The sequence below is a fragment of the Pyrus communis genome, chromosome 16, assembly GCF_041283825.1.
Source record: "Pyrus communis isolate YQ-2024b chromosome 16, ASM4128382v1, whole genome shotgun sequence".
Taxonomy (NCBI): Eukaryota; Viridiplantae; Streptophyta; class Magnoliopsida; order Rosales; family Rosaceae; genus Pyrus; species Pyrus communis.
The window spans coordinates 3863235-3888645 of record NC_142580.1 but is presented as its reverse complement, the minus strand read 5'-3'; the positions used below and the strand labels follow the sequence as shown (position 1 = coordinate 3888645).

The 25411-nt window shown below is 36.8% G+C and overlaps 4 protein-coding genes across 5 annotated transcripts; 2 read left to right on the top strand and 2 right to left on the bottom strand.

The window, feature by feature from the left end:
* The first annotated feature begins 5244 nt into the window (after positions 1 to 5244).
* On the top strand, positions 5245 to 7864 carry LSMT-L (Rubisco methyltransferase family protein). Its single transcript, XM_068470500.2, has 6 exons — positions 5245 to 5884; positions 6001 to 6029; positions 6497 to 6708; positions 6806 to 6931; positions 7022 to 7426; positions 7504 to 7864. Exons 1-6 carry the CDS (start codon positions 5394 to 5396, stop codon positions 7714 to 7716), a joined length of 1476 nt encoding a protein of 491 aa, XP_068326601.1. The 5' UTR covers positions 5245 to 5393; the 3' UTR covers positions 7717 to 7864.
* LOC137731389 (rhamnogalacturonan I rhamnosyltransferase 1) lies at positions 7762 to 11452 on the bottom strand. 2 transcript variants are annotated; one of them, XM_068470499.2, is made up of 8 exons: positions 10796 to 11452; positions 10085 to 10152; positions 9917 to 10005; positions 9665 to 9827; positions 9054 to 9343; positions 8652 to 8856; positions 8372 to 8529; positions 7762 to 8291 (listed from the first exon to the last, which is right to left on the bottom strand). In XM_068470499.2, exons 1-8 carry the CDS (start codon positions 11049 to 11051, stop codon positions 8018 to 8020), a joined length of 1503 nt encoding a protein of 500 aa, XP_068326600.1. In that variant the 5' UTR covers positions 11052 to 11452; the 3' UTR covers positions 7762 to 8017. The 2 variants fall into 2 exon arrangements, with proteins under 2 accessions (XP_068326600.1, XP_088544327.1); XM_088688201.1 differs by having other exon boundaries at positions 10085 to 10408; positions 10796 to 10931.
* Positions 11453 to 14744: 3292 nt separating this feature from the next.
* On the top strand, positions 14745 to 16492 carry LOC137731051 (emp24/gp25L/p24 family/GOLD family protein). The gene is made up of 4 exons (XM_068470106.2): positions 14745 to 15086; positions 15193 to 15402; positions 15960 to 16036; positions 16140 to 16492. Exons 1-4 carry the CDS (start codon positions 14880 to 14882, stop codon positions 16282 to 16284), a joined length of 639 nt encoding a protein of 212 aa, XP_068326207.2. The 5' UTR covers positions 14745 to 14879; the 3' UTR covers positions 16285 to 16492.
* Positions 16493 to 16763: 271 nt separating this feature from the next.
* Positions 16764 to 20736, bottom strand: LOC137731049 (serine/threonine-protein kinase VIK). The gene is made up of 11 exons (XM_068470105.2): positions 20241 to 20736; positions 20039 to 20113; positions 19812 to 19928; positions 19225 to 19319; positions 18734 to 18854; positions 18536 to 18615; positions 18162 to 18221; positions 17836 to 17957; positions 17643 to 17728; positions 17422 to 17537; positions 16764 to 17160 (listed from the first exon to the last, which is right to left on the bottom strand). The coding sequence occupies exons 1-11, from the start codon at positions 20535 to 20537 to the stop codon at positions 17031 to 17033; spliced, it is 1299 nt and encodes a 432-aa protein (XP_068326206.1). The 5' UTR covers positions 20538 to 20736; the 3' UTR covers positions 16764 to 17030.
* Positions 20737 to 25411: the final 4675 nt, after the last annotated feature.

Sequence of the window (25411 nt, the reverse complement as noted above, 5' to 3'; positions counted from 1 at the left end):
TTTCCTATAACTTCTATTTTACAAAATTTGTTTCATATTTTTTTTAATTCTACTTTTTTCCTATAACTTCTATTTTACAAAATTTGCTTCATATATTTTTTAAATTCTATTTTTTTTACTATAACTTCCTAAGCCATTATACAACATTAAATTAAATTAAGTAACATGAAACAACATTAAACAATATGAAACAACATTAAATAACATTAACCAACATAAAAATTATACAGCATAAAAAAAACATTTAACAACATGAAACTTAAACACCATTTTTAAAAACATTTAACAACATAAAAAATTATGTTTGGCCATATGGTCCTTTAGCCCTCGGTTGAAGATGGTTTGTTGTGACAGGACTAAAATGAGCCATATGGCCCTTTGGACCTCGGTTGGAGATGGAGGCAAATACGGCCCTGTATTGTTCATTAAAATATTAATATCTTGGAGGGCCAGAGGTCTAAAACGAGCTCTCTGGCCAGCCTTCGATTGGAGATGGCCTAACTCCTCACTTTGATCCCTAAGATTTGAAATCAATAGAATTGGTCCTTGAGTTTGTCCACCATCAATCATTTTGGTCATTCCTTGAAAAATCTCCATTAAATAAAAGTAAAATGACAAAAACACCCTCGAGTTTTGTCAAATCAATTTGGCCCATTGTTTATTAAATTGAGAATATTTTTGTCATTTGGTCCTTAATTTTTTAAGGAAGGATCAAAATGATTGATGATGGACAAACTCAGGGACCACTTCTATTGATTTCAAATCTCAGGGACCAAAGTGATGAGTTATGCAAATCTCAAGGAACATTTTGGCTAAAAAGTTCTATTACACTTGATTCCATCTTAATTAAACCCTAATTAATCTGTTTTCACATTTAACTAAATATAAATATATATTTTTTCTTTTGTCAAAATTGTTTCGTTCACGTTTAAAAAATATTACTTATTCGCCACTTAGTACTATGGTGGGGTCTAGTGGTATTCCTCTTCACTTGTAAGTAAGAAATCTAAATTCGATTCTCGCCAAATACAAATTTGAACCACATTATTATGGTTGGTCCATTATTAAGCTTAGCACACTCCTTTACTCCCTCAGTGTAGACACTACCGTTTGTTTAATAATAATAATAATAATACTAATAATATTATTATTATTATTAATATCGTTTGTTAAAAAAAAATATCACTTATTCAATGACAGAAAAGACTGCTATATTTTATCTTTTTTAATTACAAGAGACTTCAAAACTTGAGCAAAACCATATTGATTTTTTTTGTAAATCTCATATAAAATGTTATGGGGCTTTTAGATCTAGGTCCAAAAACATAGATGATTTTTAGAGCGAGTCCAGTTATCTAATTACATGTTTTTATTTCTTTTATACTCATTTTATATTTTTTTTAATATTAAAAATCAATTAAAATCTTCTAATATTATGCATTTTTCAACTCCAAAAAAATATAATTAATATCTTATAACAAAAAAAAAAAAAAAAAAAAAAAAAACTAATATTCTAACATGAATTATCTACAAAACATTCTACCTTAACTCAAGTAACAAATATATGAATGTATATTATACATGTAAGCGAGATATGAAACCTAACTAAAAGGTAGGAAAAAAACATAATATACCTACAAGAAAGACACATTAATCTGTGACACGTTGATTATAAAAAAGAATTTGTCATGTAGATACATAAAAATAATTAACTTGTGATATAGGTTGATTATAAAAATTAAAAATAAAATCTATAAATGGGGTTTAAAGCAGGAGGAAGAACAAGAAATAAAAAAATCAAAAATCAAATAGATAATTAGGAAGAAATTTGATTTTTATAATAAATCTTATCATTGAATAGATAATTATTGATAATAGAACAATTAAATTTAAGGAATTGGAGTTATTTTAATAAATTGGACTATTCCTACTATTGGCTAAAAAAATTGGATTTATATCAAGTTTTCCCAAATGTTATTCATAGAATATTATAAAATTTCTATATTTAGATTGCGAATTATAATACCTAATAGAAAATGAAACAAATATAAATACATTACCACCCGAGAAAAACTTGTGTGAGGCTTAGTTTGCCGCTGGATTTTGTTGAATGGCACTACATGACACACCCCAACCTAAATCGAGGCATGCTGGCTGTCACCCTCCCGAGCCGAGATGTGACACTACAATCCACTCAAAACTCGCCACATGACAAGTTTAAATATAGTCTTTTATCATTTTTTTTATATTTCACATTTTCATAATTAATTTTATACTAATTAATACCCATCATAAAATCTATCCAATTTCTTCTTATCCCCTTTTTTTTCTTCCCATATCTTCCCTCTAATTTATATTTTGCTGTAGGACTATTCATTTTATTCTCTCCCTATTTCTTGCTTTTCTTAAAAAAAATAAATAATAATAAAAATTCGGCATCCAGTGGTAATTGGGGGGTTTTTGGTTCTTTAAACAATATTCTCTTTTTTTACTTTGTACAATAGTTTGTTTGATCCCGTATTAGGGTTAATTCTTTCTTTCTTATAATTGAGGGTTTTCGGGTTCGGGTGAGGATATTCGGTTTCTTTATATTGATAATATGAATTAGGTTATTTGGCTATTTTGACACAACATCTACTTTTCTTTATTGTGAGTATTTTAAGAATATGTTAGTCTAATTTTGATTTTTTCAATTGATAGGAGACTACTGAGACAACGAAGTTTGAAGAAGATCTGAAAATTTTGAGAAGAAAAATGAGAGCAAGGAAAACAAGAAAGAAAAGAATCATTAGATTGATCTCATGGTGTATATTGTATATTAATTAATATAAAAAAAAAACTATGAGAATGTTAAATATAAGATAATGATAAAAAAAAAATTATATTTCAGACTTGTCATTTTTGAGTGGTTTGTAGTTTTACTCAATAAAATCTAGTGGCAAGTCAAGTCCTATACAAGTTTTTCTCTTACCACACAGTCTTACGAGCTAATGCTAAGGAGATCAACTTTTTAAATCAAATTAAATTTAAAAAGTTTGTATACATAGCGTTACTCATCTACAAAAAAACACAAAAATAAAGTGTTTAATAAAAGGTTGATGTTTTGAAAACGAAGGCAGATTCTCTGCCTTCCCACTTCCCGTGCCTTCCTGTTTGTGTGGTTACGGTTAAGTCACGTCAATATTTTATATTACTATTCATTTTGTCTTATTATCTCTATAATAAAAATCAACATAAAATGTTAACTTGGCTTAACCGTAACCACACAAAACAGAAGGGCACGGAAAGTGAGAGGGCAAAGAATCTGCCTCCTTTGAAAACTTTAACATGTGAGAAACCCCACAGGAGTCAAATAATTCACGCCATGACATTTCTTGGCGGATTCACTTTCAAAATATTTACCCTACTTTCGACCAACCAACGTGTGAAAATCTGAACATTTTACCCAAATTGTGATGCATACAACAAGTTTGTCTAAGACATCAAAGGGAGCACCTGAATCACAAACAGCTTCAAGGTTTAAACCCAGAAATACAGAGGTAATTAATTAATCAAGTAAACTTTGTATTCTTTGATTTTACAGGAGGCTTCTCATCAGGGACGTCATTAGGAACATTGTGTTTGGTGATCAAGTCCTTCAATCTCCCCATGCTTTCTTCTTTCACACAGACTAGTTGCTCGGGAAGAACATATCGTAAGCGACAAGTTTTAGTGTAAATATATCGTCGTATACAAACAAGTTTTGAGTGTTAACGAAGACTAGTACAACAAAAATGATAGAAAAGACTCCTATTAATCCATTGAACCGGCTCCGAAAACGAGTTTATAATCAATAGTTAGGCGAATTCTCGTTGCTGTGTGCATTGACCAAAATCTTAATCTACTAGAAGAACTGAAGAAGCAAAGCATTTAGGAAAAGCCCGTGCGAAGAAATATGGATGGTTTAAGTTTATAAGATCTAAAAGCTCAATAAAGGCAGCTATAAATTTTCAAACCATCTAATCTATGGCCAATTTCTTACTCATAACCCAACCCACTAAAATGAGTTATCCCCTTCTTGCTAAACCCATTTTATATTTATACCATTTTGAGTATACTTTCATAGAGAAATGCTAAGAGACTCTCAAAAGTATGACTCATGAATTCTCTGACACTTTAAATTTTTAGTACAATGTTTTATAATGTTGACACGGAAAATCATGTTAACTATGAGGTAGCAGAGAGTCAATGAAGAGTCCTATCTTGAAAGAGTTTCCGTAGCATTTTTCTACTTCCTAATTTGCAACCAAATTCACACTTTTTTTTTTTTTATCTATGGTAAAATAATCTGAATAGGCCATGTTTCATTTTCACACCTACAAAATAAAATGCAATTTGAAGGATCAGTTGCCAAAACACTTGGAAAATTTTTAACCCAACAATAGACTTTTTAAAGTGTTGGAACGTCCACGGCTGTTTGGTTGGAATTTTGTATTTCATTTCCTTCTTTATAAATAACTTTTTTCCACATTTTTTCCATAATGTTTTTTTTTTTTTTTTTTTTCCACAAAGTCTTTTTTTCCCCACAAGGTAAGCTATCGTGATGTCTTTTTATGGGATCACACGTCTTTCTATTAGCTCCAATTTGTGGTATACAATTTCATGGAATGTAGATAGTTGTTGTGATCGATTCGATATAAAAGACTGTTTAGTGTGTATTTTTTGTGGATTTCCTAAAAACAATTGTCACATATATATTCATCCGATTCTTTATGAAATACATTCAATCCATCAAAATAAAACTTAAAGTGGGTATTTATGCTCTTCGTGTCCTTTGTATGAAAAGAAAAGGACAAGGAACCATTCCAACTTGTAAGTTGGACCCGAATTACAAATTTTAATTATTTAATACTACGGTCTAGTAATATTCCTCTTCAATTGTAAGTGAGAAGTTTTGAGTTCGATCATCGCCAAAAGCAAATTTGAACCACATTATTGTTAGCTGATTGTGAGACTAAACTCACCTCTTTCTTTTAGTATAGATCATCGTTTGTTCAAAGAAATAAAATAAATAAATAAAATAAAAATAAAAATAAAAAACTCTAATGAGAAATAATGCGTACGGAAATTATTTACCCACACCACTAGGTTTTTAGTTTTGTGGGAAGTGGCAAATGTTTTTAGTTTTGTGGGAAGTGGCAAATTGTCACATTTGTGTACCTGAACAGTATTTATTAGTGCAGTCAAGATTATACACATCAGAGACAAAAAACTGTGAACATTTGATTAACAGTTGATAACGTATCAAGATAATCTTATCCACAAGCAAAATCTATAATCCATCAGATTTGTTGAAACGCACTGCAAAAATCTAGAGAGAGAGAGAGAGAGAGAGAGAGTTACAGAGAGAAACAATGGACACTCTCTTCACTCTATCTTCTTCATCCTCCAATTTCCTCTTCCCCACTCCAAGAACAAAGCTTTCACTAGCAAAACCACCAACCCATCTTAAGAATCCCGTCCGGCTTGCTGTCACCGCTCTTTCCTCCCAGCTCCAATGCGACCCGTCGCTCCCTCCGCCGGTCCAAACGTTCTGGCAGTGGCTCCGGGACGAAGGCGTCGTCTCCGCCAAGTCCCCTGCCGCAAAGCCCGCCCTGGTCCCCGAAGGCATGGGGCTCATTGCCCACCGAGACATTTCCAAAAACGAGGTCGTTTTGGAGGTACCCAAGAGGCTCTGGATAAACCCAGATACCGTCTCGGCCTCCGAGATCGGAAGTGTCTGCAACGGGTTGAAGCCGTGGGTGTCGGTTGCTCTGTTTCTGATCAGAGAGAAAAGCAGAGCCGACTCCAAGTGGCGGACTTACCTTGATATCCTTCCAGAGTCGACCAATTCGACTGTGTTCTGGTGGGTTTTGAGTGATTTAGTAATTTTGTTTAGTGGCAATTTCGGGTTTTTAATGGCCATGTGGATTTGATTGTGGGGGTTGATAAAGAGTTTGTCTTTGATGGGTTTCAGTGCAGGTCAGAAGAGGAGCTAGATGAGCTTCAAGGTTAGCCACTTTAACTGAAATTCATTAGGCCATGTTTGGAAGTGCTTTTAGCTATCGTAAGAAGCACTTTCATTAAATCAAAATCATTTCTAATAGCATTTGGCATGAAAATTTTGAAGTGTTTCTAGATTAGAAAAGCACATAGAAATATTTGTTGTCAGAAAACCACACTCGGACGTGCTTCTGGGTGGGAAAAGCACTTTAGAAGTGATTTCTGGAAGAAGCATCTGCCTCCCTTTAGGAAGCACTTGGTCTTTTTTATTACAAATTTCGATGTGCTTCTAATGCTGCTTCATATACATAATACATAATACATAATATTGATAGCAAAATCCTAATTAGGCCAATGTTGCTTATGTTTGTGAGTGTAATCTGGGAGACAGAAAAACGACGGTAAGTTCTATCGAACATGTTGATTGTTGCAACTTTGAATCTTTGGTCGGATATGATTGAACTGAGATTTGCAGGAACCCAACTTTTGAGCACAACAATGAGTGTAAAAGAGTACGTGCGGACTGAGTTTCAAAAACTTGAACAAGAAACCATCCTCCCTAACGAGCAGCTTTTTCCTTCTCCCATCACACTGGACGACTTCTTCTGGGCCTTCGGCATACTCAGATCGAGGGCATTCTCCCGCCTTCGCGGTCAGAATCTTGTTTTGATCCCTCTTGCAGACTTCGTAAGTTCATGAATTCCCAATGCAAACACCTCCATCTTCGAACGTTATGATATCTTGGTGGTTTCCTTGGATATCAAGTAACGGATTCTTTTGTCAGATTAACCACAGTTCAAGCATAACCACAGAAGAACATGCATATGAGGTCAAAGGTGCAGCAGGTCTTTTCTCTTGGGATTATCTGTTTTCGCTACGGAGCCCCGCTACTGTCAAAGCTGGTGAGCAGGTGAAGTTTTCCTCCTCCTGTTTTCTTTGTGTTGGGCAGTGATAGCCTGTGCTCTGCAGCAGGCATCTCATGCTTCTCATATCTGGACAGGTTTTCATCCAATATGATATAAACAAGAGCAATGCTGAGTTTGCTTTGGATTACGGATTCCTGGATTCCAACGCTAATCGCAATGGATTTACCTTAACGCTGGAAATATCCAAATCAGACCCATTTTACGAGGACAAGCTGGACATTGCCGAGACAAATGGTTTGGGTGCAACTGCGTACTTCGACATATTTTTGGAGAGTTCGCTTCCACCTGCATTGATTCCTTATCTGCGGCTGGTAGCTCTTGGAGGAACCGACGCTTTCCTCTTGGAATCTATATTCAGGAACGATATCTGGGGCCACCTTCAACTGCCGGTGAGCCCTGCCAACGAAGAGCTCATATGCAGAGTAGTCCAAGACGCCTGCAAATCCGCTCTTTCCGGCTATCCCACCACTATCGAAGAGGTATGTCTTCATTCCTTAATACATCTGCATGCTTTAGTACATTTGTAACAACTGAATTACAAAATCTTTGGTTGCAGGATGAGAAGTTGAAAGAATCAAAACTGGATCCAAGGCTTGAGATTGCTGTTGGAATAAGGCAAGGGGAGAAGAAGGTGCTGCAGCATATTGACGGGATTTTCAGGGCCAGAGAATCAGAGCTACTTCAACTGGAATACTACCAGGAAAGGCGTCTCAAGGATCTCGGTCTCTGCGGGGAGCTCGAAGACATTGTCTTCTGGGAACCCAAGTAGGGAAAATTCATGTCACTATGAGAGAAGTCATAAACTAGTTTCATCTATGGACAAACGCTTCCGTCTATATTCGTGTTATTTGTAATTTATATAGAACTGAACAAATTGAAAGATTAAAAACGAATGAATACATCTTTGGACGCCCAAATGGGGAACTCGAATCCCTTTATACCGTTCCCTACAAAACTCTCGTGTGTGTGTGTGTACATGCTTTACTAACATGAAAAGCCACATGGATTTGTTTACCCCTCTCTTTAAGACAATTCTGTGGAAGGTTGATTCCCGATTCGATCGCGTGCAGTCACCCAGTTTTACTTGAGTTGCCAAGGCTAAGCAAGCCGTCGCAATTTGTTTCCTCGCAGAGGCACTCCTGCGGATTTGCATAAAAATAGTCTTCCTCCTTTGGCCTGTCTGCAATAACTCTGCGTCGAGTTGGCTGTCCCATTCTTTTCTCGTGTACGGATCGCACGGCATCTGAAAATTCATTCCATGTATGTGTTCCATTAAGATGCAAGTCCAGCAACTCCACAAGTCTTTTCCTATCCAGCAATATGCTTTTTTTAAACCCAAGGTATCTGCACGAAATATAATGACAGGTGTGTTTATTATTTTACGATACAAAAACCTACACCGCCTTGTGAGGGTGTTTGCATACCTTCGGTGACCTTCAACAAGTTTCGCCATGTTCCCATCATATGTAGGAACAAAAGTATTACTAGCTACCGAAACTATAAAATCCAAAGCTGCCATTTGAGATGAATGATTCTGAAACTGTTGCAACTCCTCCGGAGCAAGAAGTGTTTCCTTCTTAACCTGAAACAGACAAGCAAGATGACCGAAGTGTTTCAACAACCATTCAGTGCAAAACTAATATAAGAAGTCCCAAACGTGCAACAGTAAAAAGACATGATACATATTTTAGAAAACCAACTCACAATCTGTGGAAATGCAGCCCGTAGCGGACCCAGTCTCCTTTCACTACCATAAATCTCACCAGCTGCTATATAGATTTGTGTATCCGTACTAAAACCCAAAGCTTGCAAAATTAATGCACTCTCCTCGGGTGTTAGAGGACAAAGACCTTGAGATCTCCTCTCTTCAGACACTATCTCTTTCTCTCTCCACCAAGGATATGCGTATCTGAATGAAACGTCCACCAATACATGCAACAATACCTAGCTCAATATTTTTTTTTTTTTGCTATGTACAATAAAGCTCAAAGCTTGCCTCTTTATCAAGCAAACCATAATAAAGTAATACTCATGAAGATTGTTTGTTGCTTGAATTTCAAAAAAACATTCCACAAAACTAATGGTCAAATTTTGAACACAACAAACCTCAATCGTTTGAGCTCGTCAGCTTCTTCCTCAGTGCAGCCATGAGTACAACCTGAGAAAGCCAACATGTCCATCTCGTACCTTAGATGCAAAGCCACATAAGGTCCCTTTTCTTGAAGTATACGAACCAATTTGTACCCTAAAGCCTCGATCTCGGGAGTGAACTTCAGTGCCTGGAAATTAACACGACACCGGAGTTTCTGAAGATCAGGAGGTATCCGATTGTTTGCCAAGCGTGCATCTGTTCTGTTAAAGTGCACCACCTTATGCTTGCTAATAAGTGGCAAAATCTGCATAACAGAATGAAGACACTGAATCAGGATGCGTTACTGAAAAGTTGAAACTTCTGCATACGGAATCAAATGCATTCAATCAGTAAGCAGAGAGAACAGATAAACTATGAAGCCCACAAAACAGAGACATCAAATATCTTTGATCACATTACAATTTGGAATATGTATTAGTTACATCTCTATGTCAGGCAAAAGTGAATTGTATGCTATCCATAGGATGATAAATAGTTAACAAACCAAGGTATAGAATCACCAATTTAGTACTCAAAAGACCAGATACTTTGTTGGCCAAAATAACTGGGAAGAGAGGACACAAACCTGTTCCAGGTAGTATTTTTCGTTTGACCAACTAATTGGAGGCATCTGGAGCGGTTTATATCCATATTTTCTACTAAACATTTTTGGAAGTCTTCTGACAATTCGGACTTCATCTCGCAGTGAATCAATGAAATGTCTTACATCAAAGATATCCTCAAAATTACTGCAAAAAAAATACCAATAATTGAAATTAATAAGCATAAGCGAATGATTTTTTTAAGTCACGGTTTCATTCAGACCAAGGACTATTACCTAGGATCAGCCCAGAAAGATGTCTTATCGAGCTCTGGAACAACCAATGTAAGATTTAAAAGCCGGGCAACAGTGACCATGTCACAAATCTGAAATGCAAAAGCTTATGTCAATAGCTAGACATATGATAAAGTAATAATGAAAAGTGAAGAAGAAAACAGCACAAACCGCAGCACGCATTTGATTCAAGCCCCCATTGCAGGAAACTCTAAGAAACCCATTACTTGTATAATTTCCTGCAAAACTCAGGTCAATAGGCATACATATCTAACCAGGCTCCAGAGACTACAACGGAACTGAACATGCAGTCAGAAAATCTTACGGTCTCACCACACAACCTATTTGACAACTTCATTAAAACCCTTGAAATAACGAACTTCTCACAAAAGCAGATTTTAATTTCAACAAAAAAGAGTTCCAAAAGTATAGTTCTTGTAGGCATTCTTTCATACGTCATTCCAACTGCCACTCACCTCCTACAAGGTGCCGAGTCTGCAGTGAGCCGAAAAATATTAGACAACAACGACCTATATGAGCATGCCTAACCATAAACAAATTCTCCACCGATAACTAAAAACAACCTACTCCCTTCTCTTAACCTCAAATGATCTAAACTTATAAACAAACAATCCTCCAACGCTGCCAAATCGGTTTGCATTCCTCAATCGAAAAAGCAATTTCATGGCCTAAACTTTGAATTCATGAACAAAATCTGGTAACATTTACAGAACTCAATTGAAGTAGAGCACTACTCTCAAATTAAAACTACAGAAAATACATTCATGCTCAACACAAGTGAAACTAACAAAATTATCCGCACTACAAAACAATTTAAGTTAAACAAAAAACAGAGCTTTTCTTTTTAATCTAAAAACTCACTGGCGGGGAGAAGAGGCGGCGGCGAGGGAACCGCCGGAAGTGGAAGCTGCGTGATTTCGGAAATCCGATGGGTCATATTGGAGATCAAACGCGGATGCCATAGCTCCCCAACCGCCACTAACTGGACCAAACACGTCCACAGAAACAAGCTCGAACACACCCGAATGAACCACACCTGCAACCGCGTCCGCCCAATCACCGGCGCCGGAATCTTATCGCATCGCACCTGTAAAGCGCCCTCAGATCTAACGTCCATTCCTCTTTCACACACCACATCGCCACTTCATGGATCGTTTCCGAAAATGCCAAAAAAAATCCAATTCAAATTCAGCTTATGAAATCCCCAATTTCAATCCCGCATTTCCGAATCAAGCACACTTGGGAGCTGTAAAAAGCCCAGATTTTGAAACGGGAAAAAGTTCGAAACTTTGTGTGAAGAATCGGTGAGGAGAGGCAGGAGGTTGAAATTTCACGAGTCAAATGGATGACCCAATTAAAAATCTCAACGACCCAGTGCGACCGCCGGGCACTTTTTTATTTTCCTTTTGCTTCCTCCTTTTTCCGGGAAAAATCTTCCAATTTTCTCAGCAACGTGGTATGAACTCCTTTTTAGTAAAAATTAAAAAAGAAAATGAAGAAAATAATTGAGGAATATTTGGTTGGTTAGATTCAGGTTTCGTCCTAAGTCGCAAATTTTAACAGCAGTTTTTTACTTTTTACAGTTTTACTTACTCGTCTGATAAGTGCTATCAATTTTTACTATTAATTTTTTGAATTTTAACTGTCAATTTTTTAGAAGTTTTAACGAAAAACTTACGGTACTGTTTATTTTAACGAAAAATCACATTTTTACATTAAAAAGTAAATCTTGGTACTATTCACTTTACTCTTTATTTTATCCTTATTATTAAAATTCAAAGTTTTCAAACCATTTTAATTAGTTTCCCTTAAATTTTTTTATTTGGTTTATAAAAGTAGACAGTAAATTGCAGTGGAAAAACCAAGATCCACCCTTTATTAGCTGATTCTCGTTCTTTTAAATTAAGAAATAAAACAAAATTAGATGGATTTAAATTATATATTTTTAGATTTGACACGCAGCCAAAATATTTCCTATGTAACATTAGGATAAATCCAAACTATGTTACCAAATTTGCTATGTATTTATTTTATATATAAAGTCCAAATTATCATAAAAATAAAAAAACTAATGGTGTTTAAAACATGCATGTCTTTGCAATACACAAGAAAACATTTGAGCAATAGTTTCTGAATTTTAGTTCAATTGGAATTTTAGTCGCTAAACTAAAAATATGTGAGTTCTGTTTCTTGAATTTGTTATGATGTGAAACAATGATAGTTTTAGCTAACTCTGTTATAACATTCATCTAAATAAAAGATTTAAAGGAACAAATATTACAAATACAAAAGTGTTCATGCACTTTAGTATTTTGAGAAAACAAACCTAGTGGGTGGGCTTAATTGCGATTGAAATATGACTTTAACTCTAAAACTCAATTTTCTTCGTATAAAATCTGATATAACTTTTTTTACTTGATTAGACTCCACTAAGTAAATTCATTACACTTTGTTCAAAAAAAAAAATTAACTTTACACATTTTACGTTTTTCAAATATCTAAAATACCCATATTGCATATTCAATGTGCACAATTAATTCTATGTGGATTTTAAGTGGTATGAAAAAAAAATGAAAAAAAAAAACACTAATATTCTAAATTCATTGCATGTTACATGAGAGTTTATGATTTTCATGTTTTGTAATTAATTTGGTTGTAATTGATCACGTGCATTCATGTTTCTTTCACTCCAAAAAATCTACTTCTAATTGATATAGGAATTGGCTTAGCTGAACTCCCTCATCTTTTAGTATAAAAAATATCGATGTACTCAAAAATAAAATTGTTATAAGAAATTAAGAATTAATTAAGAAAGTTTTTTTAATCTCAACAATATTTTTCAATTTAAACATACTTTTTTTTAGTGAAATAATTTATCTATTAAATTGTTTATTACAAAAATAATTGTACCTATAATTTCATAAGATAATTTATGTACCGTATTTTTGGACATCTCAATTCGCTCTCACGACCTCCTTACCCCCATTTTTTTGAATGAGTGAAGCGGGCAAAAAGCAGTGTGAAGCAAAGCAAAGGGCAAAAATGTCATGAATCGTGAAATCATGGTAATGTACGTATAATTTTATAAAATAAATTCCAAATTGATGTAAGATGCTGAGCATTTCTGTATAATTCTCACACATATAATTATTTTCTTTGATACTGCTATTTTTTAATATATGTGCATTCGATTCTGAAAATGATCTTACACTTCCAGATCGATGGAGACATAGCACGTATGAATGCGATCTGCAATATTAACACTGTCGGACCGGCTAGTGGATATGCAGGCTAAGCTGGCAATTTCCGGACATATACATTCTTCTTAACCACTTTCTCCGCGTAAAATATTTATTGAACGAGTTATGTCATTTTGAAAAAGTGATAAATATCTATTGAGCGAGTTCCGTTATTTTATTATGTCTTGACGCCGGCTCTACAGTTTGATATTATGAATATTAGCATTTGCTTACACATTTTGTGTGTATGAACACATTTTTTTAGAAAATAAGAAGAAGAGAGGGGGAAGAGAGAGAGAGAGAGATCGTGGGGGGGGGGGGGTGAGTGGGAGGTTTTTGTTTTTGTTTTTGTTTTTTTTTTTTTTAATGTTGGAGATATTTTAACATCACCTGTAGGTAAGGTTTCAATAAAAAAAACAGTAAAATTTGGACCTGCAAAATTACATTATTGCCCATCATTTTTTTTTTGTGTGATAAAAGACTAAGTTGTCTTTTCACCATCTTTTAGTTGACAAAGAGGGTTTTATTAATTAGTATAGATAAGTGATAACTTATTTTCAACGGATAAAAGAGTAGAATGAAATCTTCTCAATAACCTATGGACAAATGGTGAGACGAGTTGCAATATGAATAAGCTCACACGAAACACATGTCTTGGCGCATGAAAAGAGAAGATATACCTCTTTAGGTTATTGTTATGGACATTGCATAAGTAAAATAAGGTGTTGGAAATTATCTCGTTTGCTTACCTAGCGTGAGACCACTCCATGTAATGGACTTGGACTTTGGTACTTCCAAATAGGCTAAAGACTTCATTATTGAAGAGTATGGCCTAGTGTACCTCTATAACCTTCCACGCCTCAAGCCCTCTAGCAAGCTCCGTGAAATCCACATGTCTTGGGTCATATGAGTTTGGTAGATGTTGGGTTTAAAAGAATGTGTTCAGAATGACGTGATATATTTCCTTATTTGGCATAGCATGATAATTAATAAAAATTTGTGTAAAACCTTACTTAAATACTATTTATTTTCACGGACCCCAACACTGGGTCTTCAATCCACCTGGGCTTTCGTGTGCAATTTTTGGACCCCAACAATTTCATGAAGTAAAGTTTGCACTATATCCATATGCAATATGATGCACATACGTGAAGTTTAGATAAACACGGGAAAGTAAAATTCAACAATCACAAAGTTCATCAATCGTTTAGTTACCACGTTGTTTGCTTGCAATCCTAAGAATGTCCAAAAAAAAAATTTCTTAAGAAATCACTAAACTATTTGTTGTATTGCATTTCAAAATTTCTATAATTAAAAAGAAAAAAAAAAACCTGATTTAGAGACACGAAAGTTGACACAAAGAAACCACTCATGGTTAAATTCCAAAACCGGCCTATTAAATTTATTAAAAAATTTTGACAAAAAAAAATTATTAAAAAAAAAAACAAGAAGTTCAACAGGGCAACCTTTGGAATTTCCGTGTGTCAACGAATGACGAACAAACACGTGTTCAAAAAGCTGACATGGCCTGGCCTAAATCAAAGCAGGCCCAAACGGCCCAAACCGTAAAATCTACACAAACGAAGGATTCCAGATTCTCTGACTCACCTCCGAAGAGAACGAAGAACACCCCCCTCCCCCTTTCCTCTCGGTTTCTCTCCGAGTCGCCGCATTTTTCCCACCCGAGTCATCCCTCAGTCAGAGCAATGGTCGGATTGCGCCTTCTGCTTGCTGCCGTAATCGCAGGGTTCTTATTATCTACATCCGAATCTCTGCGGTTCGAGCTGCAATCCGGTCACACGAAATGCATCGTCGAAGATGTAAAAAACAACGCCATGACCGTCGGAAAATACAGCGTCGTCAACCCCAACGAAGGTCAGCCCATGCCCGATTCCCACAAATTGACCGTCCGGGTACGCCTTGATTTCTTCAATTTTTTCTACCAAAAGGATGAATTTCTAAGTTTTATTTATTTTGGGTATAATTATCGGGTTTAATTGTATTTGTATATATGTATAGGTGACGTCACACCACGGGAACAACTATCACTACTCGCAGCTGGTGGAATCGGGGCAGTATGCGTTTGTGGCGGCGGAAGAGGGAGATTACATGGCTTGCTTCTGGGCGCCGGATCACAAGCCCCAGACGACGTTGACCATTGAATTCGACTGGAAAACCGGCGTCGCCGCCAAAGACTGGTCCAATGTCGCTAAGAAAGGCACCGTCGACGTAAGCATCTTCCTACCCTTTCTTATTTTTTGAATTTTGCATCAATTTTCAGCTGAATTTAGCTTGTTTTAATCACGATATCGCTATGGATTTAGCTTAAATACTGTTAACCGTGTAGTAATTTTGTTTACTTTTTATCTAAAACAGATTGTTAATACAAAGGATTTATGTTTAACCATTACTAGTAATTCATGCTTATCTGCTAATGCAATTGTCAATAAATCTGTTTTTATTAAATCAACAAGCTTTCCCTCGTACTTTTCTGAATATACCAAAAAGGATGGTGCTTGTTTTCGAATTCAGATCCTCTCTGGATCTCGCAGTCGGGAGAAGGACCGAGAAATCTGGACCGTTAAAAGGAGAGATTCGGACCATTGATTTGTGTGAGGAGGCTCTAATGGGGGCTGTAGGATTTTAAAATGAGCGATCCGGATTTTTCGGGCTGTCTGCTCTAGACTGCGAGATCCGGAGGATCTCGATTGGTTCCGGTAGTTAAAACTTAAAATACGGAAATTGAGGTATTGAAACATTGTTATGCCATTTTTCTGACATGCCAGGTAATGGAATTAGAGCTTAAGAAGTTGTCCGATACGGTTACGTCCATTCACGAGGAGATGCTCTATCTCCGTGGAAGGTAAGCGACTGTTCTCCGTCCTTCGAAAGTTCGAATATTTCATGGCGGAAGTATATACCTCATTTCGGCATTTTACATTTTATATGCCCAATGTCTGTTTCAGGGAAGAAGAGATGCAGGACCTCAACAGAACAACGAACTCGAGGATGGCCACGTTGAGTCTTCTTTCGCTTTTTGTTTGCTTAGGAGTCGCAGGCATGCAGTTGTGGCACCTCAAGACCTTCTTCGAGAAGAAGAAGCTTATCTAATTTATTTCGGGAGAGTTCTGTAGTTCCATCTTTCAATGCTTGTTTTGTAACATAGTTTGCAGAACATTGTATGTTGGGATACGACCGATTATCGGATCACATTGTTAGATGAAGTAGGACAACCAAATGTTCACTACAACATGTTATGTTTCGTTTGTACTTCGTTTTAAAGACTATTTACATAAAATGTTAACCGGATTTCCCGTTCCTCCGCGTCGGGTGAGAGTGAGAGTGAGAGTACACCTGTAAATCGATCTTGATCAGAAACGCGAGATTAGACATACCTGGCCTTAGAAACGGATATCTCCAATTTTGCACGATCAGCAAATTCCACAGTTTCAAAGCCGATAACTTTTTCTTCAACCACTACAGAAAGAAGAGAGAAGAAAACATATAATCCGGAGTCCCGGCCAGTATACATCTCTTCTCATAGTCACTTCAAGACTAGAACAAATTACGGTTGAAAGAAGATAAGGAGATTATCAAGTCAAAACATGAAAATTCTCATAAGTTAATTTGGACAATTTTGTAAGACGACGACATACTGTTATGCAGAAAAAAAGAGAGGAAAAATGCCGTTCACAATAAGAATCTGAAACAGAGTAGTAGAACGCTAGTCGCAACAATTACTCTCGCAAGATTTCGCAGTTTAGCCTATTCACAATCCCAGTGCAGATCTGGAACTACAAGTGAGTGGCAGAGGATCACTTTCACTTATGTACCTGGCAACGTCGATACTTTCAAATTTATGCATTAAATATGTTCCAGTGATGGTCTGCTTGTAGAGCTTTTTCCTTTACCTTCTCAAGCCTTTTGAGAATGTCCAAGAAAGAAGGCCTCTGGTTCATGTCGGGAGACCAACACTGCTCTATTAACCTGTAAAACAATCGACGGAAAGAAGTAAGCAACCCAGATTTTGAGTTTTATTGGATATATTAAAAGCATAAGGATCTTTAATTTAATTAGCAACGGAATGCCACTCTTTCGGAATGATGTAAGGAAAGAGATACAAAATGCAAAATTTTGTTGAACATGTGGACGTAGTTTTGGATTTAATTCAAAGATGGGCAATGCAAGTGGAATAACACGAACGAAGGGAACATTTTGGTTGGCTGAAAAATTACAGAATCGACTTACTCTTTCAGTTCCGGGGTGTGACCTTTTCCATGAAACAAAGGCCTGTGTCCTTCCGCCACATATTTGGCGGCTTCATAAGGCTCGTAATTCGAAAGTGGTGGGTCCCCTTCAAGCATCTGCATCAGTTGAGAGTGTTATAAATTGGGCCTGGAATTGAACAATTTGACATCTTTTCCTTTAAGGGTTAATCTGAATTTGATATCTGCAGAAACCAACTTTACCTCGTATAGTATCATTGCAAAAGAGAACACGTCAACCTTCTTATCATATCTCCGGTGCCTAAAAACTTCAGGAGCCATATAGCGGTCTTTTGTTTGTTCCGAGGCAAAACACAAAGAACAAGTTTTATTGCAATAATTTATTTTATCTAATAGTAACTCGTACTCAATATTGAACTTTTCAGAAGACACTCACAACTTCCAGTTTCGCCGGTCATCTTGTATACATCATGAGAATTCTGAACCTTGATGAGCTTGCTTAATCCAAAATCTCCAACTTTTAAATGGTCGGCACTAGAATTGACTAAGAGAACATTCCTGAGATAAATAAACAAAATTCAGAAGTACAAATAGAAAATACTGCAAGCAAGCCACATTTTCTCAGTGATGGAAACAGACTAGAGAAATAAAAATGGAAACTCGTAAAACTGTACAAATCCAAAGTTTCTTTCATCCTGTGCAGACACATCATCTAGGCCATTGCATTAATTAAAGACATTCTAGCATAAAAAATCAACTTACCTTGGTTTTAGGTCTCGGTGAATTATAACATTTGGCTCGTTGTGAAGATAAGCCATGCCTCTGGCCATGTTGAAATTTAGGAACATTAGCAAAATTGTCAAAAACAACACATTTCTACATGTTCACAAGTAAAAAGTAACCATTCTTTTTAGATTAAGAAAAGCACACATTTTCATGTGCTAGTATGATTCCAGTCTCTGCATTTTCCAAACAGCAGATGTACTGAAATTGGAGAATCTACTAATTTTATAGCCTAATTTTCGTTCAACGGAATGACAACCTCAGCCATATATCTCTGCCTGAGAAACCTCTTTCATGTCCAAAAGGGTTGCTTAAACTAAGGCAATAAGTTGATTGAAGTTTTATTTAAGTACCTGGCAATATCCAAAGCAAAGTTAATTGCCGTTGTAGGACTAAGTGCACCCTTTTCCTTGAGGTACTGATGAAGATCACCCTAAAACAGTACACTATACATTAATTAAGAAGCAGCGTCTTTGGAAGACACATTTTAAAAACCACTATCAAGAACTCTGACGGAATTCCAAACATAAATCAAATATGGAGAAGTATACCCCTCTTAAATACTCCGTTATTAGCATAAGGGGCTTCTTCTCAGTGACAGCTCCAAGAAATTGGACGATATTAGGGTGACGAAGCTTCACTAGCAAGTTAACTTCATGCCGGAAGTCTTGGCTGTATCAGGAAAGCAAAGAGCAAGTAAGAAATTTACCTTTTAATATAATGGAAATGTGGGCTAAAGAAAAATTGCTGATTGTGATTTCAATTTTAAGCATTACATTAAGGAAACCCACCTCCAGGGCTCCATAAAATTTGATATATGGAATTGATTGAATAAAGTTGTCAATTTCTAGGAACGAATGATGCATAAATTGTTTAAAGAGCCCTCTCTCGGCGAACAAAAATTTTGTTCATTTGTCAATCAAACACAGTTCATAAAATATATTAAAAAGAACGAATTATTCTTTCAAAAGAAAAAAGTTCCACAGTAACTAAGTTGTAACAATTGTTTTATCTCGCACATAAAAGTTAAGGTGGAACTTACATCACCAATCTATCACCGGAAAGAGATGGAAGAATGCGTTTGACAGCTACTGGTGTCCCACGCCAATGCGCTTTTAAAATTTCGCCAAAAGAGCCCTACAAGCAGTACACATCAAGGTGAGGCCAAATCTTGCCAAACACAGTGAGATTATGGAAATACAGAAGGAACTAGTGCAATAACACCAAATCGTGAACAGACCAAAACTACTTCAGCTAGCTAAACAAAGAATAAATCCAAAAGATCATTGGCATAAATCAGCAAGAAACTACATTCGGGAAAATAGGGTCCGACTTAATGGGTTATCTTAGCTCAAAGGAACCTACGCCTTGGAGCCTGCAAATGTTGAACAGTAACTACAAATTATAGTGGGTTGGGGGTAAATATAAAGCATGACAACTCGATTAACATTACGGAACAATTGAAACAACGCAACATCTTAAAATCCACAGACGTGAAAATCCAAGCAACAAGATTTACATAGCAGTGCATCACAAAGCAAACCGAAAACTTAAGCAGAACGATATTCTTTTAACATATATTGCAAGATTTGGCCATTCTAAAACTTGTAGATGATAAGAAATTCAGACCTTCCCTATGGTAAGTGAGCTGGAGAAGTCGAGTTCGGACGGTTCAATCTCCCAATCACACTTGTTGGGCTGAGGGGGCGGCACCGGCTTCGGTTCGAAATGGCTCCCATTTTGGCCCTGCAGCATCAATAACACTCAAAACAGAGAATCAGAGCCAATCAAACCAAACAACATTTAAAAGAACTTCACTCCATGAAATGAATTATCGCTATGGAGTTTGGACTTACATAAGACAAGCCACCGTACGATTTCAGAAGCTCAATCATCTTATGCTTCTTAGCTCCTTCAGCATCAGCCAGAGGCTGCCATCAACATTAACAAAATTAAGACCCGATTAACACATATAATCGTAATTACACACCATATGCATTGCGTTTATTTTGATTAATAAGTTAATTGAATAATTAACAAAAGATTAGGAAGAAGTACAGTGTTCTTCCATCGATCTTGGGCGTTGACATCGGCGCCATACTCAATAAGGCACTTGGCGACGTCGATCCAGCCGTGGAGCGAGGCGACGTGGAGCGGAGTGCGGTTGTCGTAGTCGCGGGCGTGGACGAGGGATTGATCCTCCTCGAGGAGCTTGCGGACGGCGACGACATCGTTGTGGTGGGCGTGCCAGAGTATGAGGGAGGTGCGGCTGACTCGGGCCTTCTCCTTCTGCTTGTCCTTGTCGGCCGTGAAAGCACACCCGCCACCGGACGAGTCGGAAGCTTCGGAGCTCATCAGTGAAGAGCGGATCGGAGTTTGGAATGTGGAATACGGATCGGCAAATGCTCGTATTTTAATTAATTTTAATTTATTATCTGTTATTTGTTGTTTTGGTGGAAACGGGAAGGTGGGGTGACTTTTGGGGATAGTCGGTTGGTTTTGTTGGTTATGTTTACTTATTGGGCAGGGAGCGCAAATATATGGGAAATGATTGTACATACAATATACTAACAGATAAAATTTTCAGTGTGGTACTATCAGTTGGACCCTTTGAACGAAAAATATCAACCAATTGTATTATGAAATTTAGTGTACTAATATATTTATGTTACAATACTTTTTATTTACAATAGATTAAATTGAAGAGGAAGATTCTTACTGTGAATAATCTATCGCTTGATACAAAATAATAGTTACATGCTCTCAACCAGAAGGCTCTTTTTATAGCTTTTCTCTCCTATACTACAGACCTTAGATCTGATTCTCAACAGCTGCTCTTTGCTTTTGCTTGGAGTCTGGGGGTAGCTCGCTACCCCTTCCTTCTAATCCTTCTACTTCCCTTCCATCTCCTCTTACCATATCCCAGCCTCTCTTCCTTTCCCTTTTCCAACCTTCATTTCCAAATTCAACTTTTTCTCCTTTTCTGTTTCCTTTTTAGTTTTGTGTTGCTTTACTTTTGGCCTTTTGTTTCGGATTTCCTTGAGTTTTGTCTCAATTCTTCTGAGCTTATCTCATATTTGGGCCTTCATGCACTTTCTTGCTCTGATGCTACTTTCTGTTACGTATCCTCAACCATCAACCACTGCTACTCGGCCTGGGTGCTCCTCCTCGGCGACATGCTTGGGTTTTGGGTGGCTATTAAAGTGTTATTAGCACTATTTAGTGGGATTATATGATGGCTTACTGCGCAGGTGGCTTGCTCACCTACATTTTTTGTTAATCTAATTGTTTCGTTGGTTCGTTCTCTTGGTGAGGGGTGGTCCTGCGATGGAGACACATTTGAATTTGTGGTGGCTAGTGGTTCCTCTCCAACTTTAGGGTTTTCTTTTGTTTCTTTTTAGCTGGCACTTTTTAGGTATTTCCTTTGTATTTTCTAGGCTTGAATTTAGGTTGTGGACTACTTTTTTGTCTCTCTTGACACACCCCGACCTTGGAGGGTCGAAGTGTGCTGGCCATCATCGTGAGGTGACGTAACCATAAGGATAAGTGATGTGAAAAAGTGAATAAATTTGAAACTAATTAGAGCTAATAATACTAAATAGTGAAAGAGTGCGCAATCGTGGGAATAATCTACTACAATTATTCAAAGCTTAATAGACAGTGCGGCGACCAAAGAGTAGTCAAAATCGCTAGAGTACACTTATTACACAATAGTGATAAGTTCGTACGTCTAAACCGAAGGTAATGTCCGAACTGCTGAGATTCCTCGAGTGCCACAAAGAGTACAGCTATCTAAGTCCTGGAGGGGCGAAAAACAAAGTTGAGTGGGTCAGCAAAACAATGCTTATAAGAACACTTTTATTTTCGAATATACTAACCCCTCGCCATAAAATAAGTATAATTTCCTTAAAACATACTACGTAGGTATGTAAACAATAATACAACAGCATTATAACCAGAAATATGTCGAGTCATGATATATCAAATGACACAGTAATATAATCATGTGATAATCAAGTATAACTAAGTGCTTATCCATCTAAGCTGACATGAGTTCGAATAGATAATCTCTAACACGAACAAGACTGGGTGTAATCAATACGCTCTAGTACTATGATCACGTGAAGGTTGGTGCAGAAGCACGGTCACATACAAGTCGAATTGCCTAATGTAATCTACCTGACAAGACTGGCACCTAACTTGGATCCAAGGCGAGCAAATGGTGCGGATGTGAACATACATGTGAAGGACTGGCCCTGGCCTTAGGGCGAGTACTAACACCGGGGTGCAGCAGATGAGCATGTATAAATATGTATGAATGTCATGACAGTAATATCTCATCCATATAGCAACATTTATCACAATTTATACCACAATAATGAATACTTGGAAATATAAGCGTAAAAGTGAAGTAACTATGTATTTAGGGAAGCTATAAATATGTATAGGTATAAAATGAAAATGCCCACTCACAAGTACATCGCTAGGTACTAGCCTCCGAGCCTAGCCTGGCTGGAAATGTGCCGACGAGGACGTTGGGCCCTTAAGGGGAGTGGATTGTTAGATCCCACATCACCCAGGAGAGAGGATCCTCTATGCCTTATATGTACATGCCCACCTCTAATTAGCACGATGTCTTTTGGGAGCTCACTAGCTTCAGAGTTCATCGGAACTCCGAAGTTAAGCGAGTTCACGCGAGAGCAATCCAAGGATGGGTGACCCATTGAGAAGTTCTCGTGTGAGTTCCCAAAAACAAAATCGTGAGGGTGTGGTCGGGGTCTAAAGCGGACAATATTGTGTTACAGCGGAATCGAGTCTGGGATGTGGTCGGGGCTAAAGCCGGGATGTGACAATTTGGTATCAGAGCCAATATCTGGCCAGAAGTGTGCCAACGAGGACGTTGGGCCTTAAGGGGGTGGATTGTTATATCACACATCGCCCAAGGGAAAGGATCTTCTATGCCTTATATGTACATGCCTACCTCCATATAGCACAAGGCCTTTTGGAAGTTCACTGGCTTCGGAGTTCATTGAAACTCTGAAGTTAAGCGAGTTCACGCAAGAACAATCCCAGGATGGGTGATCCACTGGAAAGTTCTTATGTGAGTTCCCAAAAACAAAACCGTGAGGGCATGGTCGGGGCTCAAAGCGGACAATATCGTGCTACGGTGGAGTCGAACCCGAGATGTGGTGGGGGCCGGGGACTTAATTGTCTACCTAATTGTGATAAATAAAGTTTAATATATTACGTGTCATAAATGAGACTGTTCATTTTTAATTGATATTTAAAAATCATTTACGTAAAAAAACTAAGAGCATCTCTAAATGAGACGTCAAAATTGCCACATAGGCATATAACAGTAAAAAAATGGCAGCAAATTCTCTCCAAACTAGCCTTCAGTTTCTTAGGTGACGCTGAGTCATTTGAAGGTAAAGCCTTTTGCTATCAAATTTGACAGCAGATGTCACAGCTCGTCCCCAATTATTTTTATCGATGGTGTGAAATGACTAAATTGCCCTTGAGCTTGTTGGTGGTAGTCTGTGTTATTGGGCTAAGGATTTGGACCAATTAAAATCTTTCCTAAGTGTTTGGACCCATGTAGGACTTAAGCTTTTGTTTGTTTTGTTAAGCATATTTATTTTACACCTAGTCTTGTCGTACAGACCACTTTAGGTGGTTCCGACTCGTGTGCAGGATTTGATATGATGGAGATTGGTTATGAGCTATAGACTCAGCCGTGTAGGCCACGTTAGGTGGATCCGACTGATATGATATCTGGCATTGATATATTTTAACTAGATTACTTATGGCATTTCATTGAGATACTTTGGCATGGTATATTTCTATGGATTTTCATCCTGAGCATGATTTTTGATATAGCATATATATATATATTATTTTTCTGGGAAATTATACAGGTTTTACGACGAGGGGTTAGCGCTTTTGATAAATGAAATGATTTTGAAAAGTTTTGTTTTTGCCCACTCACACTTTTTGTTTTGCACCCCTTCAGGTTTTAGGTAGAAGTGCTTTGGTGGCTCACGGGGATTTCGACGGTGGTTCTGACAGAACATTACAAATGTAGGATCACCTTTGGATGTTGTATAATTAGTACTTGTCCAATTGGACGGCACTTAGGCTATTTATGCTCTAATTGTGTATTTCACACTTAATCTCGCACTAGCACCTTATTTTAGCTAGTACTTTTAGTAGTTTGGTTTTTATTCACTCGTATTTCTATATATCAGTATTGCTTCCGCACTGTGCACATGGTTACGTCACTCTCACGTGACGGCTAGCACGCCTTGATTTAGGTCGGGGTGTGTCAGCAGATGTCAAATTTATTAAATAATATTTTAATAAATTAATATAATATATAATAAATGTTGTTATATTTTTGAAATATTTGATTGGTTGCTTTAATCATTGGACTCCACAAAAAAGATAAAAAAATTTATTAAATGATATTATTATTTGACATATTAAAGTGGAGCAAAATATTGTACAAAATGTCAAATTGCCACATAAGCTATCAACTATCATTTTGATGTTTAAAATTTGACATCTCCAAATAGAGATGCTCTAAGAGGCTTTTAGATGGGCTTAAATAAGATTATTCTTACATCATAGCCTGAGTAGTTTTATACTTCTGAATTAGATCCCCCTTATAAAACACTAACCACATTATCTACAATAATATCCATAGATTTTGCTATTTGTTACAAGCTTGCCATTTTTTCTTACTTGACGTCGGTAATGCTAGATAACTGTATCCCTTACGTGGCTCCTTGAAAAAGGGACAACACAATAGAAACATAGAAATCTAATGAAAATGGCTTGAAAGTTTTGAGTTTTAACTTTTAAAGATAAAGACAAAATAAAGGGTAAAGTGAATAATACCAGGATTGACTTTTTAGTGCAAAAATGTGTTTTTCGTTAAAGTGAACAGTACTGGAAACTTTTCGTTAAAATTCCTAAACATTCCCTTGACACAAGGGTATTATAGTAAAAAACAAATAGCTAATCTAAAAGGGAAAAATAAATAAATATTCTTCACTTGTAGTCAGAGGTTTTAGGTTTGATTTTCTACAAATGCGAATTTGAACCACATTATTGTTAGCTCATTGTGAGGCTAAACTCACTCCCTCCGCCTTAATGTCGATAATATAATATGTTCAAAGAAAAAGAAAAAAGTGTACAGGTAAGGAGTTGTCAATTTACCATGTGAA

Excerpts from the sequence above, each read along its gene's own strand:
- LSMT-L (XM_068470500.2), top strand. The coding sequence starts at position 5,394 with ATGGACACTCTCTTCACTCTATCTTCTTCATCCTCCAATTTCCTCTTC. Across the intron at positions 6,709-6,805 it reads TGATCCCTCTTGCAGACTTC|ATTAACCACAGTTCAAGCAT; the intron begins GTAAGTTCATGA and ends TTCTTTTGTCAG. Across the intron at positions 7,427-7,503 it reads ATCCCACCACTATCGAAGAG|GATGAGAAGTTGAAAGAATC; the intron begins GTATGTCTTCAT and ends CTTTGGTTGCAG.
- LOC137731389 (XM_068470499.2), bottom strand. The coding sequence starts at position 11,051 with ATGGACGTTAGATCTGAGGGCGCTTTACAGGTGCGATGCGATAAGATT. Across the intron at positions 10,153-10,795 it reads GCCGCCTCTTCTCCCCGCCA|GAAATTATACAAGTAATGGG; the intron begins GTGAGTTTTTAG and ends TGAGTTTTGCAG. Across the intron at positions 10,006-10,084 it reads TGAATCAAATGCGTGCTGCG|ATTTGTGACATGGTCACTGT; the intron begins GTTTGTGCTGTT and ends TTTGCATTTCAG.
- LOC137731051 (XM_068470106.2), top strand. The coding sequence starts at position 14,880 with ATGGTCGGATTGCGCCTTCTGCTTGCTGCCGTAATCGCAGGGTTCTTA. Across the intron at positions 15,087-15,192 it reads CCCACAAATTGACCGTCCGG|GTGACGTCACACCACGGGAA; the intron begins GTACGCCTTGAT and ends ATATATGTATAG. Across the intron at positions 16,037-16,139 it reads ATGCTCTATCTCCGTGGAAG|GGAAGAAGAGATGCAGGACC; the intron begins GTAAGCGACTGT and ends TGTCTGTTTCAG.
- LOC137731049 (XM_068470105.2), bottom strand. The coding sequence starts at position 20,537 with ATGAGCTCCGAAGCTTCCGACTCGTCCGGTGGCGGGTGTGCTTTCACG. Across the intron at positions 20,114-20,240 it reads AAGATCGATGGAAGAACACT|CCTCTGGCTGATGCTGAAGG; the intron begins GTACTTCTTCCT and ends TGTTGATGGCAG. Across the intron at positions 17,161-17,421 it reads CACACCCCGGAACTGAAAGA|GTTAATAGAGCAGTGTTGGT; the intron begins GTAAGTCGATTC and ends ATTGTTTTACAG.